This window comes from Anoplopoma fimbria, chromosome 20 (assembly GCF_027596085.1).
Source record: "Anoplopoma fimbria isolate UVic2021 breed Golden Eagle Sablefish chromosome 20, Afim_UVic_2022, whole genome shotgun sequence".
Classification (NCBI taxonomy): domain Eukaryota; kingdom Metazoa; phylum Chordata; class Actinopteri; order Perciformes; family Anoplopomatidae; genus Anoplopoma; species Anoplopoma fimbria.
The window spans coordinates 27,270,676-27,290,675 of NC_072468.1; the positions used below are offsets into that span (position 1 = coordinate 27,270,676).

A 20,000-nucleotide genomic window follows, 5' to 3' on the forward strand; every position below is an offset into this window, starting at 1 on the left:
CGTGGTTTTAGTTCTCAGTCTTATCGCTCACTTTGTATCTGTTGTTGATTGTGAAACTCTTTGTCCTGAAGAGATCGACACAAACACTGTGAGTTCTGCTTGACGACACATGACGCCGTCTCAGCGAGATGATTCCTCAGAGGAGGTCGGAGCAGCTGTGAGACTCAGCCGATGGACGACGACTCCGTCCGTTTGCACCTGAACTCTCTGTTTGCAGCCGGCTGAGGCTGCTGCAAAGCATGCTGGGAAAAAGGTTGATGATTGGCTGCAAGTTTTTGTCTCGGCCAGGGAACACAGTTCTGTCTGAAGCCAGGGGAATGTTTTTGTGTGACAGATATTTCTTATGGCAATGATTGATTAATTTAATTTAATTTAATTTAATTTAATTTAATTTAATTTAATTTAATTTAATTTAATTTTGTTTTGTTTTGTTTTGTTTTGTTTTGTTTTGTTTTGTTTTGTTTTGTTTTGTTTTATTTTAATTTCTCTGGACCCTATTGGTGGATCTCAGACTAAATATTGTACTTTTACTTCACTACATTTGTCTGACAGCTTTTGTAGTGGAGTGCTTTCTCAGTGTGGTATTCATACTTATATCATATTCCTTCTTGTCCACAGTGATCTGAGGAGTATTATAAGGAGTATTATAAGGAGTATTATGTGTCTCAGTGTTTACAGGAGCTCTGCTGTTCTGTGACTTCCTCCTAAACACTCCGTCAGCGAGCTGCTGAGTGATCGATCACCGAGCTCAAAGCGTCTACAAACCGCCTCGCCCCCCCCGACAGAACTCGCATCCCACTTTATGTTGTGTCAAAAGTTCTGATTAATTCACTTCCTGTTTGCCATCTTCTGCTCAGCGTGCAGGCGGAGCTTGGAGGCAGATCTCCTCCTCAGTGAGGAACAAGAAGTTTCAGAGTGTTGATCACCTGCTACAACAGAAAACAGCGCTGATAGAAGCTCTCAGAGAGAATCAGAACCCCGGAGGACTCACACTGAGACAAACGTCTTCACCCCCCCCCCCATCCATCCCTCCCGACTCCCCGTTATCTTCTTAATTATGTTGTTAAAGCGGGCGAGTCAAACGCCTGCTGCAGGGTGACGTCCCGCTGAGAGAGGTGACGATTGTTTCCTTCTTCTGGTTGTACTCGATTTATTTCACTTGATCACTGTTCAACAGTACTAATACTACACTGTGAAAGTACTCTGCAACAAGTCCAAGTCCTGCATTCAAACCTTTCTGAAGTTAAAGTATGTCGAGAGGACAGGAAAGAAAAACTAAAGCTGTGCAATATTTACCTCTGAGATGTAATACAGTACAAAGTACAATATTTACCTCTTTAATGTAGTAAAAAGTACAATATTTACCTTTGTGATGAAGTACAGTACAAAGTACAATATTTACCTCTGAGGTGTAGTGGAGGCGAAGTAAAAGTAGCAGTTAATCTGCAGGTCTTTAGGTATTAAAACTCCTATAATCTATAATAAAGAGTTGAATCTTTTCTTAAAGCTGCAGTCGGCCGTCATGTTGCTCATCAAATGTTTCCGTCATCAGAAAACAACAAACTTCCCTTTAAAGACTCTGACGCCTGAAGTCCTTCTCTGTGTGGTGACACTCTGGAGGAGCAGAAGGTCTCTGATGACACCAGAACACAAACCCTCACATCAACCTGTCCAAACAGGAAGTGACCGCTCACACATTTGATTCTTTGTCGAAGCCAAGAGGCTGCTGGGAAATCTGATTCACAGCCTGGAATTTATAATCTGCAACCAAAACTTTGTTCCATTCATTCGTCACTCAGATCTGCTTCTCTCTCCGGTGTGAATCGCCCGGCTCTCTGTTGCTATGCAACCAAAGTGAAAGCCTGTTTTAAGCGTGAGACTCTGATTAAAGCCGAGATGTTTCTCTACGAGACAAAAAACTCTGAGAGTCCACGAAGCATCGAGACGACAGGAGGAGGGAGGATTTCAACCTGCAACCACAGAGACACTGCTGGAGGGTTCAACCCGAAAGAGCTGGGACTCTACAATGCTGCTCGTTAACAACCAGAGAAAAAGGAGAAGAAGAAGAAGAAAAAGGAGAAGGCTGACAGCAGACCAGAAACAGGAAGGGCTTGGTTTTAAACAGGCAGCAACCTCCAGTTCTGTAAACTGAAGTCACTACTTGTGTTAAAGCTGCATTCTCTCTCCTGTCCACCAGGGGGCGACTCCTCTGGTTGTATAGAAGTCTATGAGAAAATGACTCTACTTCTCTCTTGATTTATTCCCTCAGTAAACATTGTAAACATGAGTTTATGGTCTCAATCTCTAGTTTCAAGTCTTCTTCAATACAGCATGATGTTCATTTAGTAAATGATGCTCCATTTAGAGTCAAACAGACCATAAAGCAGGGGATGCTTTAGGGCGGGGCTACACACTGATTGACAGGTCCACACCAGAGACGCTGTATGTGTGTGTGTGTCTGTGTGTGTGTGTGTGTGTGTGTGTCTGTATGGTGTGTGTGTGTGTGTGTGTGTGGTGTGTGTGTCTGTGTGGTGTGTGTGTGTGTGTGGTGTGTGTGTGTGTGTGTGTGTGTGTGTGTGTGGTGTGTGTGTCTGTGTGGTGTGTGTGTGTGCGTCAGTCGTACCTGTGTCAGGTGGAGTTAACGAGGTTGACGAGGCCTCGCAGCAGCTCAGAGACTGACGGCTGATGTTCTGTCAACCTGAACTGTGTTTCCCTGAAAAGCTGTTGTGACAAGAGAGGATTTTATTAATTATTAACGAAACACTGACCTGAAATAAAAACGTTAATCTTCTGGGAGGATTAGCAGCTACAGTTACATTTTATTTCCCCAACTGTAATGCTGAAATATAAGGCAAACATGGCTTTGGTCAAAAATATGACAAAGCTTTTTATAGCCTGGCTGTGACCTGGACTGTACCACAATGAAGATACAGGGGTGTCTAAAGCTGACTTTACCTTCTAAACTCACACAAAACATACATTAAAAATCAACATTCGGTGCAAAAACGCCAAACTCAAATTACTTCAAGTCAAAAGGAAATAAACAACGAAAAGCAAACCAAACACCCCTCCCTTCTCTACCGCTTGGTTTCTCCCTGAACCCTTAATTGAGTGTCCAAACACCTGAGGTCTGTTTCAGCCCAATCACTGTGCAGAGGACACATGACAGCTCAGGGGAGGGAAACATCCAACGAGATATATGAAAGAACATTCTACAGAAGCCAAAGCACCAAAGTACATCAAAAACACCATAAATATCATTACATAACATATAACTTCTATAAACGCTGTGAAAACCTTGTTACAACCTGTTGTGCTAGCTAACTTGAACCACAATGGTTTATCTGCTGGGAACTGTTCAGCTGAAAGAAACAGTTTAACCTGCTTAACGTTAATGAACTAATTAAACCTGAAACAAAGTGGTTTAGTTGTTAAACTAAAGAATTCATTTGAACATATGGGATTTGGCTACTAAACCACTATTTTAACTACTAAACTCAACTGTTGGCTAACCTGAACCAAAGCGGTTTAGCTGCTAAGAAGCTAGCGTTAATGTTAACTTAACCTTTAAAAAGCTGCTAAACTGAACTTGCTAAAGCTTTTCTAACAGCTATAGTGGACCATCAATGATTTAATAACACATTTAGTTCAATTTCCTGCTATAAATGTATTATAATCAATTTTCAAACCTTATGCTCATGTCGCTGAAATACACAGTAAAAGCTGCTAAAATGTTTTTTAGCTAAACCGTTATAGTGCAGCTGCTAAACCTAACCTGCTGAAGGTTTTCTAAATGTTTCATTTGAAAAATAATAATATGATTTCTATAGACTGTTCAGAAACACTTTAAAGTGAGAGCAGGATGTCGGAGGCAGAAATGACTTCAGATGATTTGATTATTTGAATGCAGTGAACGGCTCGTATTTCAGAAGGAAACATCCACAGTTTGACTCCGCTGCTCTGAAGATGTTTTTAAGTGGTGCTGTGCTAATGAACCAGAACCTCCATTTCACCTGCTGACCTGCTCACCAATTTAATAAGAGCAGAGAGGAGACGGTCGCTGGGGGAGGAGCAGCTGGTGAACTCCCCCAGGAGGAGGAGGAGGAGGAGGAGGAGAGAGAGAGAGCGTAGATACCCTCACTGCTCCTCTGCTCTCCTTTTAGCATCGTGCTAACATTAGCAGGTCTTCAGTCTGGATCTGAGGAAGACCCACAAACATTCATAATTCAAAGATTATGCTGGGACGTTAACTGTTAAACCTACATCTATCGATCGATCGATCGATCGATCGATCGATAGATGGATCGATGGATAGATGGATAGATAGATATCTCATATCGTGACCATATATGGACTGAGGAGGAGTGACGTAGAGACGCCGTATACGTCTCTGGTGTGGACCTGTCAATCAGTGTGTAGCCCCGCCCTAAAGCATCCCCTGCTTTATGGTCTGTTTGACTCTAAATGGAGCATCATTTACTAAATGAACATCATGCTGTATTGAAGAAGACTTGAAACTAGAGATTGAGACCATAAACTCATGTTTACAATGTTTACTGAGGGAATAAATCAAGAGAGAAGTAGAGTCATTTTCTCATAGACTTCTATACAACCAGAGGAGTCGCCCCCTGGTGGACAGGAGAGAGAATGCAGCTTTAACACAGGAAGCTTTGACTGCACTCTGCAGAACCGGAGGTTTCCACCTGGTCCAGACCAAACCTCCATAAATATTTTTACATAGGAGGTCAAACGGCGGAATTACAACTTCCTGGTCCGTCACGTGATGCCATGGAGCAAAAAAGTCCTCCTCAAAGGCTGTGGGCAGACTTCTGCTGCTGAACCTTCTAACGTTACAACCAAACTCTTCTTCACTTCTCTGGAGTCAACAGTGAGCAGTGAGCGGTTCTCCACAACGCTGCTAACAGCAACCTCAGGAGGCCAATCAATTGGCCTGATTGGATACTGCACTAGTCTAATGTTGGTGTACGAAGAAGGTATATTAATAATCTGAATCCAGAGGAGTCGCCCCTGATGGACAGCAGAGAGAATGCATCTTTAACACATGAAACACTGACTTCACATCTCAGACCCGGAGGTTGCCGTCTGGTCTCATTTGTTTGACCTTTGACCTCTGTCTCCAGGAAGGTGTTGAAACAGATTCCTCTTGGTGACCTTCGACCTGACGAGACGGTCCGAGCGACGCAGGAAGCCCAGCTGCTGTCTCAGCTGCACCACCCGGCCATCCTCACCTTCTACCACAGCTTCCTGGAGAGAGACGCCTTCTGCATCATCACCGAGTTCTGCCAGGTAACCACATCCACGCTGTTTTACTGCTGTTGCTCAAACTATTGTGAGGAATTTGTATTTCTATAAATTCCCTGTTTTCTATTCTACAACATAAGTTAGTCTGAACACAAAGTCACTTTAGAAAACTTTTGACTAAATACTAGACCGAAAAGAGCAAAATTAATAATCTGACCAAGTAATTCAATGCAAGCTTTACATAACTGACAGATTTCGTTGATTGGCATCCAAAGAGTATTGATACCGTCCTCACAGAATTCACCCATCTGTTTGTTTCCAAGCAAGATTTTTCAACAAGTTGTGAACTGATCCAGCCAAAACTTTGTGGACGCATCCTTCACAAAGAACAACAGATGTCCAACACTCTTCATCTTCTAAACACAGTCTGTTCTGCAATGAGTGAAGTCAGAGCTGAGGTGTCTCTCTGCAGCTCCTCTAACGTCCACTAGATGCTGCTGTGCAATCAAACTCTTGACTCCATTGACGTGAATGGGAAAACCTCCAACTTCTCTCTACAAATACAAACGTTTTTTTGCTCTCAGCAGATTGTTTACTCTACACACACACACACACACACACACACACACACACACACACACACACACACACACACACACACACACACAGTTATTTATAAGAGTTTAGTTTTTTCCTGCATGTGACAAACTGTCTGCTCCAGTTGAGAAGATGTTCAGGGAGGAAGCTCGTTAGTTCGAACGCCTCACAGCTTCAGTATTGTGCTCCAACGCTGCGTCCGAAACCAGATTATCTTCACTACATATTCAATATTTCTATAATTGCTCAGCATACTTTTTTGTGAATAAACAGTAGTATGTATCTTTACGGACGCACTGAACTATAATTACCACGTCACATCCTAAGAGCCTCCTTGCTGGTTGGAAAACGTGTAACCATGCCAACCTCACATCACCAAATGACAATTTATAAGAATCATAAAGTCTAAACTAATTGGAAACATATAATGTATATATATATATATATATATATATATATATATATATATATATATATACGCCATCAAAGTGAACTGTAACACTAACATTGAAGCGTTTTTGAGCTTACAGAGTTGTCCAACATCGTCCGTTATGAATGTTGTAGTCACCACCGCATTGCATTGTGGGATATTTATGCCTGCATTACATTACATTACATTACAGTCATTTAGCAGACGCTTTTATCCAAAGCGACTTACAATCAGTAGTATATTACATATCATTCACCCATTCACACACTGATGACAGGCTACCATTGTTTGAATACTGTATTTAAAAGGTATGCAACTCAAATATTATTGGTTCCATCCTGAGGTTTTGAACGTGATAAAAAAACAGATACGGTTTTAAGTGCCGCACTAAAGTACGAAATTTCGGACTAAACCAATGTTATGGTAAAAACAGGGTTCAGCGGTAGCAAATGAGGACTCTGCAGACATTATTAACACACCTGATGAAGCTAACTGACTAGCCCGAGTTGCTACAGTGTGAAACCACATTTGTGCGTAGAACTACATGGCCGAGACACATCAGCTCTACCTGCATTTTAAAGCCCAAAAGTGCCAAAACTGAAAGTATGCCTCAAAACCAGACTCCCTTCATGAGGTGATTAGTGAGCACCGTTAACATCCAGCCCTCCGTCTGGAGGACCCCGAGGCGTTCCCAGACCAGACCGGATATCTAGGCCCTCCAGCGTGTTCTGGCTTTACTTCCACCGGTTGAACGTGTCCAGTAAACCTAAAAGGAGATCTTTACCCTCCGGTCTAGCTCCCTCTTCCCCCTCAGAGACCATTATTACTGCTGACATGATACCATGTTACCCTCTCTCTTCAACAACACCCCGAGGTACTTGAACTCCTTCACTCGGGGTAGAACGGCTCACATGCAGATTAAGAAGTCCTGCCAGGTTGTTGAATGAGTTGTTAGTGTTCAGTAACGGACCGTTGTCGATCCCTGATCCGTACTGATCCACCTCATGTGAACCGCTGATTAATTCCACAGTTTATCGTTAACCATCACAGTGTAAATAAAGTTTTACTGACGATCGTTATCCTCCAATATTCAGTAAAACGTGAGATCAGGACTTCATTTATGCTTTTCTAGTCTCTGATCTGATAATGTTACCTTGTAAACAACCAATCTGTGTTTAAATCAACAGGAGAGCTAGTAACGTTAGCAGCACCGCTAACGGCTAACAGGAGGAGAGCTAGTAACGTTAGCAGCACCGCTAACAGGAGGAGAGCTAGTAACGTTAACAGCCCGTCTACGAACAGCCTGGAGACTCCCTATACGCCCCATTGTACCGATTTTGGTTGTAGTTCCATGAGACATCCACTGGGAGTGATCGCGGGCGAGTCAGATTGAATGGGAGTCTATCAGGCTAAACAGCTAATTATGCCTCTTTCACCTGCTTGTCGTTGAAATATCGCAAATTTTATTGTAGATTCCGCAAGTTCAATATAGATTATGGTTCAAAAGTCAAATGAGTGAGTACTTATGTCCTTTCGATTTCTTACAGTTTGGGCCGTTGTTGGCCGTAAACGCTAGCATTCTGCTAATGATGCTGATTGGTCAGGGACGGACTTGCGACTGATTACGACCAGAGACCCCTCTTGACGGCATCTGAAGCTGAAGCGCATCGGAAACATTATCTTAAGGAGGACTTTCCGTCGAAGTTATTTTTGCGTACTGTATTTATATTATATATATATATATAATACTATTATATGTTAATAAAAGGAATGCCGAAGTGATTCAGAAACTGCCGTAAAGAGTACCTCTGACAGTGTGACGTCATCGCATATTTTGAACACCTTTTTAGAACAGATACGTGACCTTAAAAAATGCAATATTCAGCTGAGTTTATTATTTTAGCCCCACCCTTTGATAGCAACTTTAAAATTACTTGACAAAAAATTACATCGTGAGAAAAGTGGATTCTGAGGATAAAACCCCGTTGGCTCCCATTCATTCTGGATAAATGGTCAAAATTATTAAACAGTCCGGAAATAACCCGAGAGTGCCAGTTCTCCTCATATTAGACATTCTCTGGTAACGTTTACATGCTATGAACAAAGAGCTGTCGTCAACCGCTAAAACAGGAGGAGAGCTAGTAATGTTAGCAAACATCCGTGAATAACAGCTAACAGGAGGAGAGCTAGTAATGTTAGCAAAAAAACATTAAATAAAGAGAATAAAACATTAAATAAAGAGAATATGTAAACAAATGATAATGAAACATTAAATAAAAAAATAAAACATTAAATAAAGAGAATAAAACCCGATTAAATGAAGAGAATGAAACATTAAATAAAGTCACCGGGATTCTACTGGGACGTCTCCACTAGCTCCCAGACGGCTCAACCTCCTCTAGCTATGCTAGCTATAGGAGGTTGAGCCGGCCGGTCCACCGGTACCGGTACCGTGAAAAACACCGGGAATCCGGCACACCGGTATACAGGAGGATGAGCCGTCCAGTGAAACATCCGTGAAAACATCATGACATGACGTCACTGCACCGCTACTGTGACAAACACGAAACATTAAATGAAGAAAATAAAACATTAAATAAAGATAATGATCTTTCGTTTATATGTATGAACAAATGTCTCAATAAAGTTATTGAATTTAAAAAAAATATAATTATTATTATTTTTTTTTTTTTTAAAAACAAAAAACTACCCGGCATGCAATGCGCGGTGATCGCCGGAACCTATTTCCCGGTCACCGGGATTCTACCGGGACGGCTCCTCTAGCTCCCAGACGGCTCAACCTCCTCTAGCTATGCTAGCTATAGGAGGTTGAGCCGGCGGTCCACCGGTACCGGTACCGTGAAAAACACCGGGAATCCGGCACACCGGTATACAGGAGGATGAGCCGTCCAGTGAAACATCCGTGAAAACATCATGACATGACGTCACTGCACCGCTACTGTGACAAACACGAAACATTAAATGAAGAAAATAAAACATTAAATAAAGATAATGATCTTTCGTTTATATGTATGAACAAATGTCTCAATAAAGTTATTGAATTTAAAAAAAAAAAAATAAAATTATTATTATTTTTTTTTTTTTTTAAAAACAAAAAAACTACCCGGCATGCAATGCGCGGTGATCGCCGGAACCTATTTCCCGGTCACCGGGATTCTACCGGGACGTCTCCACTAGCTCCCAGACGGCTCAACCTCCTCTAGCTATGCTAGCTAGAGGAGGTTGAGCCGGCCGGTCCACCGGTACCGGTACCGTGAAAAACACCGGGAATCCGGCACACCGGTATACAGGAGGATGAGCCGTCCAGTGAAACATCCGTGAAAACATCATGACATTACGTCACTGCACCGCTACTGTGACAAACATGAAACATTAAATAAAGAAAATAAAACATTAAATAAAGATAATGATCTTTCGTTTATATGTATGAACAAATGTCTCAATAAAGTTATTGAATTTAAAAAAAAAATATTATTATTATTATTTATTTTTTTTTTTAAAAAAAAAAACTACCCGGCATGCAATGCGCGGTGATCGCCGGAACCTATTTCCCGGTCACCGGGATTCTACCGGGACGGCTCCTCTAGCTCCCAGACGGCTCAACCTCCTCTAGCTATGCTAGCTATAGGAGGTTGAGCCGGCCGGTCCACCGGTACCAGTACCGTGAAAAACACCGGGAATCCGGCACACCGGTATACAGGAGGATGAGCCGTCCAGTGAAACATCCGTGAAAACATCATGACATTACGTCACTGCACCGCTACTGTGACAAACACGAAACATTAAATGAAGAAAATAAAACATTAAATAAAGATAATGATCTTTCGTTTATATGTATGAACAAATGTCTCAATAAAGTTATTGAATTTAAAAATAAATAAAAATAATAATAATAATAATAATAATACACTCAATAAAGTTATTGAATTTAAAAAAAAACAAATGTCTCAATAAAGTTATTATTTTTTAATTTTTTTTAAAAAAATAAAATAAAAAAAATAAAAAAATAATACCCGGCATGCAATGCGCGGTGATCGCCGGAACCTATTTCCCGGTCACCGGGATTCTACCGGGACGGCTCCTCTAGCTCCCAGACGGCTCAACCTCCTCTAGCTTTGTGCTAGCTATAGGAGGTTGAGCCGGCCAATCCACCGGTACCGGTACCGTGAAAAACACCGGAATCCGGCACACCGGTATACAGGAGGATGAGCCGTCCAGTGAAACATCCGTGAAAACATCATGACATGACGTCACTGCACCGCTACTGTGACAAACACGAAACATTAAATAAAGAAAATAAAACATTAAATAAAGATAATGATCTTTCGTTTATATGTATGAACAAATGTCTCAATAAAGTTATTGAATTTAAAAATAAAATAAAAATAATAATAATAATAATAATACCCGGCTACTGTGACAAACACGAAACATTGAATAAAGAAAATAAAACATTAAATAAAGATAATGATCTTTCGTTTATATGTATGAAGAAATGTCTCAATAAAGTTATTGAATTTACAAAAAAAAAAAAAATAATTATAAAAAAAATAAAAAATAAATAATAATAATAATAATACCGGCATGCAATGCGCGGTGGTCGCGGAACCTATTTCCCGGTCACCGGGATTCTACCTGGGACGTCTCCTCTAGCTCCCAGACGGCTCAACCTCCTCTAGCTATGCTAGCTATAGGAGGTTGAGCCGGGTTTTTCTGGTCCACCGTACCGGTACCGTGAAAAACACCGGGAATCCGGCACACCGGTATACAGGAGGATGAGCCGTCCAGTGAAACATCCGTGAAAACATCATGACATTACGTCACTGCACCGCTACTGTGACCAACAAGAAACATTAAATAAAGATAATAAAACATTAAATAAAGAGAATAAAAGATTAAATGAAGAGATTGAAACATTAACAGGAGGAGAGCTAGTAACGTTAGCAGCACCTCTAACGGCTAACAGGAGGAGGTTCAGTTCAGTTACATTATGATGCGTTCAGGCTCTGTTCAGTTAAATGAGTATTGGTTGAAGGTAAATTATAACGTTATCATGATGTGTTCACATGTAATCTGTAAAATGTAGTGTTGGTGATAAACTAGAATAAATCCAGTAGTTTGAAGATGTTTTCACATTAATATAAAATAGATATTAGAGATGAATTATGATGTTTAACTTCCTAACACTAGCTCTAAGATTATAACACATCATTAACACTAATAATGAAAAGATCTGTTTAATCCATAAACATAATATTGTATTTCCTTATCATTTTGCACACTATAAATTACTTGAACAAAGTAAAAGTGTAACATTTAGTATTTTTGATGGTTTAATGACTTCAGAGTGTTGAAATGATTTTGGGGAAAATTGTGATCAGGGATCTAAAAGTCATATTTTCTCCTTTTTTTCTTCTTTCATGCTGATCCAAACCGATCGTTTTATGATCCGTTGTACCTCTAACACAGATACCGACCCTCATGAGCCATAATAAGAAGATATAAAGCTGGAGAACACGGGCCTTTTGGAAACTAAGCTGCAAATTTAGAGGAATGTGCCACGAATACAAAACTATCATCTAAAAGAGTCTGAACATCTCTGAGGACTCATTTTTAGAACAAAACAGTTCCTCTGCTCTGCTTTCTATCCCCAAAACCTCCATCATTTCTGTTTTGGATCATGTGAGGTAAAATGAAGCAATAATATGAAATAGAATCTCCCCCTCTCCTCCTCCATCCTTCCACCTTTTGATTATTTTTCTTTTCATCTCTCGCTGTCTTGATTACAGCAGCTTCTGTCTTCTTCCTCTCTCCTCTCCACTAATGAAGCTCACACCTCTTCTTCTCTCTCGAGGTGTTTTCTCCTCGTGGACGTCACTCGACGGTGATCTCCATCCTCCCCTCCTCCTCCCTCGTTAGCGGCTGTCCTCCCCCTGCAGCTTCAACATGGCCTGAAGGGTTTTTCTTTATTGCGTTTGTTCACCAGTATAAATATGAACACCGTCAGGAAGCTGCAGCTCTGAGAATTCACATCTTACCGAAAAAACTGTCGATTTTTCATACAGTTTGATTTTAAAAGCAGATATAAAACTGACACACACACACACACACACACACACACACACACACACACACACTGAAACATGATCTCCGTCCAATCAAAGAGCTCGTGCTCTCCGAGACCCTCACAGCTATTGTTTCTAGTTAGACCATTACCCACAATTCCCTGCAGAGTTGTGGAGGGCTCTGGGGTTTCACTGCAGCCTATTAGAGAAGAAAGCGAACAGAGAAATTGAGCCTGGTTATAAAACAGAAGAATGCATGATGTTTACTTATACGGCAGATTAAATGTGTTTTACAGAGAATCTCCTTCATGGTTCAATGAGTTCAGTCTGAGGAGTCAGAAGCTTCTGTTAACCTTTCTTTCCCTCAAAACAACTGTGAAATAAAAAAGGTTTCACAAATACTATAGAGAGCCGAAGTAAAACTATCCCTATTTTCATAACTATAATTCTACTGTAATAATTGCTGCTGTTATTATAAGTAGTCTTATTATATGAATCATTTATGTCATATACATTGAATGTGTTGTATCTCTGTTATGCTGTTCATTCTGGTCACATGACATCTATTGCATTCTGTCCATCCTGGAGAAGGATCCCTCCTCTGTCGTTCTCCCAGAGGTTTCTTCCTTTTTTCTCCCTGTTAAAGGGGTTTTTTAGGGTTTTTGAGGGTGTAAGGACAGAGGATGTGAGGGTCTAAGTGCCAGAGGATGTGAGGGAAGGACAGAGGATGGTGAAGGACAGAGGATGTGAGGGTCTAAGGACAGAGGATGTGAGGGTCTAAGGACAGAGGATGTGAGGGTCTAAGGACAGAGGATGTGAGGGTGTAAGGACAGAGGATGTGAGGGTCTAAGGACAGAGGATGGTGAGGGTGTAAGGACAGAGGATGTGAGGGTGTAAGGACAGAGGATGTGAGGGTCTAAGGACAGAGGAGGTGAGGGTCTAAGGACAGAGGATGTGAGGGTCTAAGGACAGAGGATGTGAGGGTCTAAGGACAGAGGATGTGAGGGTCTAAGGACAGAGGATGTGAGGGTCTAAGGACAGAGGATGGTGAGGGTCTAAGGACAGAGGATGTGAGGGTCTAAGGACAGAGGATGTGAGGGTCTAAGGACAGAGGATGTGAGGGTCTAAGGACAGAGGATGTGAGGGTCTAAGGACAGAGGATGTGAGGGTCTAAGGACAGAGGATGTGAGGGTCTAAGGACAGAGGATGTGAGGGTCTAAGGACAGAGGATGTGAGGGTCTAAGGACAGAGGATGTGAGGGTGTAAGGACAGAGGATGTGAGGGTGTAAGGACAGAGGAGGTGAGGGTCTAAGGACAGAGGATGTGAGGGTGTAAGGACAGAGGATGTCTCATGTGTACAGATTTAAAGCCCTCTGAGGCAAATTTGTAATTTGTGATTCTGGGCTCTACAACATAAACTGAATTGAATTAAAACCTGAACGTCAAGAATAATAAAAACCCTGATTACAAAGACTCCGTCTGTGTTTCTAACCTTTACTGCACACATGGAGAAGCCTGCTGCTCTAGAGCCATTACATCTAGACGAGCCTCCTGGTCCTCTGATTGATTGGTTTCTCTACTGCACTTTGATTTCCTCTGCTGCATTTGGGGAAACGTACAACTCATTACTGCAGCGTAACTGTGTTTCTGCTCGCCTCCTGTGTGTTTGATTTCATTTCATCTAATTTTAAATGAATGTTATTCTCGTTTTTATTGCTTATTGTCTCTGAGTTGTTTTAAAGTTTTTCTTTGGGGATATGAAGCAGTTTGAAGAAGTCTCTTTGTTTCAAATGTGCTGTTTAAATAAATGCCTCGCCTCAAACAAACACCATTTCCCAGAAACCCTAGACGTTCGCGAGCTAACAGCAAAGAGAGATGAGCGTCTGTGGTTAGTTCAGGTGTCTGTAATAACAGTAGGACAGTTGAGTGTCTGCTGAGAGATTACAGCTAACACATTGGAAACAACTCACTCCCCCTCTTTCCTTCTCTTCCCTACTTACTCCCTCCTTCTCTCTCTCTTTCTCTCTTTCTCTCTTTCTCTCTATCTTCTACCCTTCCTTCCCTTTCTCCCTCTCTCCTCTCCCTCCCTCCCCCCCGGTCAGGACCGGGATCTGGACTGTAAACTCGAGGAGGTGAGACGAGCTGGGCGGAGCCTCCCAGAGATCCAGGTTGTTGATTGGCTCATCCAGCTGCTGCTCGGCCTTCACTACATGCATGACAGGTGAAGAGACGGTCGCCATGGCAACAAGTATCCATCCAACTTCTTCCTTCTGCTGCATATTTAACGTTTTACTGGATTATTATAATAATAATAATAATTAAGCCTTTATTAGTCCCACAATGGGGAAATTCGGTTCTCTGCATCTGACCCATCCCGGAGGAGCAGTGGGCTGCGATGAAGCGCCCGGGGAGCAACTCGGCATGTTGCCTGTAGAGGGGTTCGAACCACGGGTTCAAGCGGGTCAAGCGCTCTACCTCATGTGCCACAGCTTCATTACAGCGGCTGGCTGGAGGTCAAAGGTCAACCAGTCAGCGGATGTAATGACCTGGACGGACATGTTCGGTCTCTGGTCAGTTATTGATCGATCCATAAATTCTGATTATCTGATAAATGAAGGTGATGCTCTGCTCTCTGCAGGCGAGTCCTCCACAGAGACCTCAAGGCCAAGAACGTGTTCCTGAAGAGAAACCTCGTTAAGATCGGTGAGTTTCCTCCTCTGACGCCGGAGCTGCAAAGGCTCATGGGAATTCTGTGTGTGTGTGTGTGTGTGTGTGTGTGTGTGTGTGTGTGTGTGTGTGTGTGTGTGTGTGTGTGTGTGTGTGTGTGTGTGTGTGTGTGTGTGTGTTAGAGTATCTCTTTCTAGGAATACCAGGACTATGAATAGAGCTGTTAATGATGAGTCCATATTTAGGCAGCAGAGAGCCGCTCTGTGTTTGGAGAGTGAACTCTCTGATCAGTGGCTGTACGGACGGAAAACTAACCACAGAGGATCTGGAACAACTGAGGACTCATTTATATTCATGTCTCATCCACACTGACTGTGTTTTACCCTGACAGCAGTGTGTTAAAGCTGCATTCTCTCTGCTGTCCACCAGGGGGCGACTCCTCTGGTTGTATAGAAGTCTATGAGAAAATGACTCTACTTCTCTCTTGATTTATTCCCTCAGTAAACATTGTAAACATGAGTTTATGGTCTCAATCTCTAGTTTCAAGTCTTCTTCAATACAGCATGATGTTCATTTAGTAAATGATGCTCCATTTAGAGTCAAACAGACCATAAAGCAGGGGATGCTTTAGGGCGGGGCTACACACTGATTGACAGGTCCACACCAGAGACGTATACGGCGTCTCTACGTCACTCCTCCTCAGTCCATATATGGTCACTTCCTGTTCACTGGTTGATAAAAAAACAAGATGGCGACGGCCGTAATCCAAGAAATTGGTTACTTTAGATTTTTTGTTTTTTATTTAAATCTTTTGTTTGACCTAAAATACTGAAAATACTTATTGGAATTATTTAATTTAAGATATATGTCAAAGTTTTATGTCTATCTCATGACAAAAAATGATTCAATTTATAAAAGGAGCCTATCAGCCTTTTCATTTTTTTTTTTACATATTTGCGATAAAAAAATAAGAACTCATGTAAGAAAAAGGATCTTATCTGCTGAGATTCTGATCGATTCACGACTTCCAAAAGTCTTTTTCTTATACATGTATTTTTTCTTCACAAAAGAACCGAGATATTACTTGTTCTTAAGAACACACTGTGTTCTTCGTTCACTGAAACCAATATTGTTCACTCAAAGCTGGACGGCACAGATCTTTTTTTAAATAAATCAACAACAGACATTTTTCTCAACATTCATTTCCTGTTTGTTTGAGTTGTGATGTTTCAGCCTTTCTCATAACGCTGCCAGACGAGACGTCTACCACACATGTTTTTACTCTTTATGACTTTAATATGAACGACCAAAAATAGCCATGTGGAGAACAAATAATGTCATGTATGAAATACTAGCCTTGAATATTTTTTAAACTTATTCATTCTACCTTTACTATATATACTTAACTTCTTTATTATACTTTTCTTGTTTTTTTTAGCTTTTGTCTCTTTTTGTTTGCCCTCTCCACTATGTTGCTGTAATCCTGCAATGTTCCCCACTGTGAGACTAATAAAGGATTATCTTATCTCATCTGAACGTCACAGTGTTCATTTTAGCTCCTGATGTGTTTTATTAAATTGTGTATAAGTTTTAGCCAACATTTTAGTCATTTTAAATAATTGGTTTGTCTGAGTCCTGCTGTTCAAAGAATTACAAACCAAAAAGGTAGGAAGCTAATGAATATAAATCTATTGTAACTAAACTAAAATATAGTACCTTTCAGGAGTAAATGGTAAAAAAATATATATTTCTTTATCCTTGCCTTTATATACTTCTGGCTCGTTAAATCTATAATAACACATCATTTATTGATTATATTTTGTCTTAATAATCTGTATCCAGCTCTCGTTCCTGCTCTCCAGAGGATGAGTTTGTATTTTAATGCGTGTGTTGTTGTCGTCTGTTTCCAGGTGACTTTGGAGTTTCCTGCCTGCTGATGGGGTCATGTGACCTGGCCACCACCTTCACAGGGACGCCCTACTACATGAGCCCCGAGGTGCTGAGCCACCACGGCTACGACTCCAAGTCTGACATCTGGTGACCTTTACCTTTATCTTAACCTTTAAGGCTGACATCTGGTGACCTTTACCCTTTCAGTCTGACTTATGTTATTATACTTTTCTTATGAAAACACATCTCATGAAAACACAAAACTAACAATGTGTTGTTCTCTGGATTCTTTCTGACTTCAGGACCTTCTGGTAGAAATACATATTTTTTTACAGAAGGAGCACAGCTTGTTTTCCTCTGATGTGATTGGTTAGGAGCCTGAGGCTGCACAGGTGCATCATGGGAAATATGATTGGACTCCTGCAGGTGGAGAGCGAGGAATAGATCTAGTTTCTGTTGCTGCAGGAAGGAAAACGATTCTTAATTAATCTCCCGTCTGTGATTCTACAGACATGTTACTGGTTTACATGAAACCGAAGACAGAATGTCGTCACGTTAGTTAGAATCATTAAGCAATCCTGTTTCCATGGTTACCTGCAGTTACACACCATCGCTACCGTATGATGGGACAGTAAACGCACCATCACTACTGTAGGATGGGACAGTAAACGCACCATCACTACCGTAGGATGGGGCAGTAAACGCACCATCACTACTGTAGGACGGGGCAGTAAACACACCATCACTACTGTATGACGGGGCAATAAATGCACCATCACTACTGTATGACGGGGCAGTAAACGCACCATCACTACTGTAGGATGGGACAGTAAATGCACCATCACTACTGTAGGACGGGGCAGTAAATGCACCATCACTACTGTATGACGGGGCAGTAAACGCACCATCACTACTGTAGGATGGGACAGTAAATGCACCATCACTACTGTATGACGGGGCAGTAAACGCACCATCACTACCGTATGACGGGGCAGTAAATGCACCATCACTACTGTATGACGGGACAGTAACTCTAACCCCTCATTATTTCAGGAATCTAAATAATCATGAAAAATGATGATATTCAGATGCTGCTTTCAGGGGATCTGATCAGAGTTGGTGTGTGATTTATTTATGAGCTTCTGTCACAGCAAAGAGTTTCATAAACAAATCACACGGATATCAGTGTCCTCGTCTGTGAGAGAAACAGACTGAAGTGATCTACAGAGAGCAGAGGTCAAAGGTCAAAGGTCGTTAAATAGAGATTCTTAACTAGAGAAGAGATCTCTCTCTCTCTCTGTCTCTATCTATCTATCTCTCTATCTCTCTCTATCTCTCTCTGTCTCTCTCTATCTCCCTCTCCCTCTCTCTCTCTCTCTCCCCCATGAGAACAAACTTTCATATTGTGTTTGTTCATATAGTTTCAGCTCTGACCCCCCCGACCCTGTCAGTACCACATGATGTGGATCAGTAACTACTACTACACTGATGGATGCATGTTAAAGTATTAATAAACATGTGTAGTAATGAGTTATTACTGAGTGATGGATCATTAGTGGAGAACAGCTGCAGGTTGTCTGAGTGTGACGGAGGAGACACATGTTGTTCTGTTGGTTACGGAGCTAATCAACAGGCGGAGCTAATTAGGGAGGAGGAGGCAGAGAGAAGCAGGTCATTAATGAAGTAAACAAACAGAGAGAAACAGAAGTCTTCTTCTCTGGTTCTCTCTCTGTTGGTTCATAATCATCGGTTTATAATAATCAATGATTGTTTGACTTAACGACGGATGTTCATGATGATGACATGAAAGGGTTAAACATATTTTGGCGCCATCATGATGACATGATGTCCTCATGCAGGAAGAGATACAAGAACCGATTTCCTCTTAAGATAAGATAAGATAATCCTTTATTAGTCATTTCATACTTGTTCATCTCCACCATTTGTTGTTATTTTGTTGACTTATGGGATTCACCAATGCTTCTATGTGAAGAGATGAGAATGTGTTTTGTCTTTTAGTCTCATTTTTAATCCACTAACTGTTTTTCCAACAACGCAAAAAAACAGTCATATAGTCCAATGTTGATTATTCCATGTTGCGGTCTCGTTCTTATGATTGGTTTATTGACAATACCACTATTTAAGCCCTCCGTTGATATTGCATCTTCCTTACACACTGCTGTAACTTTCCTTCAACGCCAATACTGACGCTCTCGAAAAATCACATGTTGATTTTGTTCACTGAAGTTACAGCCTGTTTTTGTTGGCATCTCTCCAGGGGTTGTTACCTTTATTAATAATAATAATAATAATAATAATGATAATAATAATAACAATAAACAGATGCAGATGCACCTCTTATTGAGGATGATGAAGTAGATTCATCATTCAAAACACCTGTTATAAGCAGATTTGATGGGTTCATCTGGAGACTTCTCTTCATAATGCGTATGGTGTAGCGTTGTGTTATGTTGCATTGTGTGTGTGTGTGTGTTGCTTTCTGCATTCTGGTGTGTAATGTGTTGTGTATTGTTGTGTAACGTGTTGTGTATTGTTGTGTGTAACGTGTTGTGTATTGTTGTGTGTAACGTGTTGTGTATTGTTGTGTGTAACGTGTTGTTGTGTGTCAGGGCTCTGGGCTGCCTCCTCCATGAGCTCTGCTCCCTGACTCACGCCTTCCAGGGTCCTAACTTCCTGTCTGTGGTGATGAAGATCGTGGAGGGAGAAACCCCGACGCTGCCCTCGGGATACTCTGAGGACCTGAACTCTGTCATGAGGAGGTGAGGAGGAGGAGGAGGAGGAGGAGGAGCAAACTTTACTGTGAAGTCACTGAGGGGTTCCTCTCCTCTTTGTCAGACTACTCTGATGTATTATTATGTAAATACATGTGATTACTGAGCTCAGCACAGAGGAGGAGAGGATGATGAAGATCTCCTCAGAGGAAGAGGAGAACAGATGGGCTGAATCTGAACCTCCACCCTCTGAACTAGAGAACTAAAGACTTCAGACTCATGTTACTGTGATGAGATGGAGGAGAAATAACAGAAGTCTTTCATTTTAATGGATAT

At 41.4% G+C, this 20,000-nt stretch overlaps 1 protein-coding gene across 1 annotated transcript in view; it reads left to right on the top strand.

Annotated features, from left to right (window-relative positions):
• Positions 1-20,000, top strand: part of nek11 (NIMA-related kinase 11) — a 55,774-nt gene that overhangs the window by 6,329 nt on the left and 29,445 nt on the right. Inside the window, exons 3-7 of the mRNA XM_054620911.1 lie at positions 5,142-5,307; positions 14,478-14,596; positions 15,014-15,078; positions 16,953-17,079; positions 19,563-19,712. Coding sequence (XP_054476886.1) covers positions 5,142-5,307; positions 14,478-14,596; positions 15,014-15,078; positions 16,953-17,079; positions 19,563-19,712 — 627 coding nt within the window. The remainder of the gene's footprint in view (positions 1-5,141; positions 5,308-14,477; positions 14,597-15,013; positions 15,079-16,952; positions 17,080-19,562; positions 19,713-20,000) is intronic.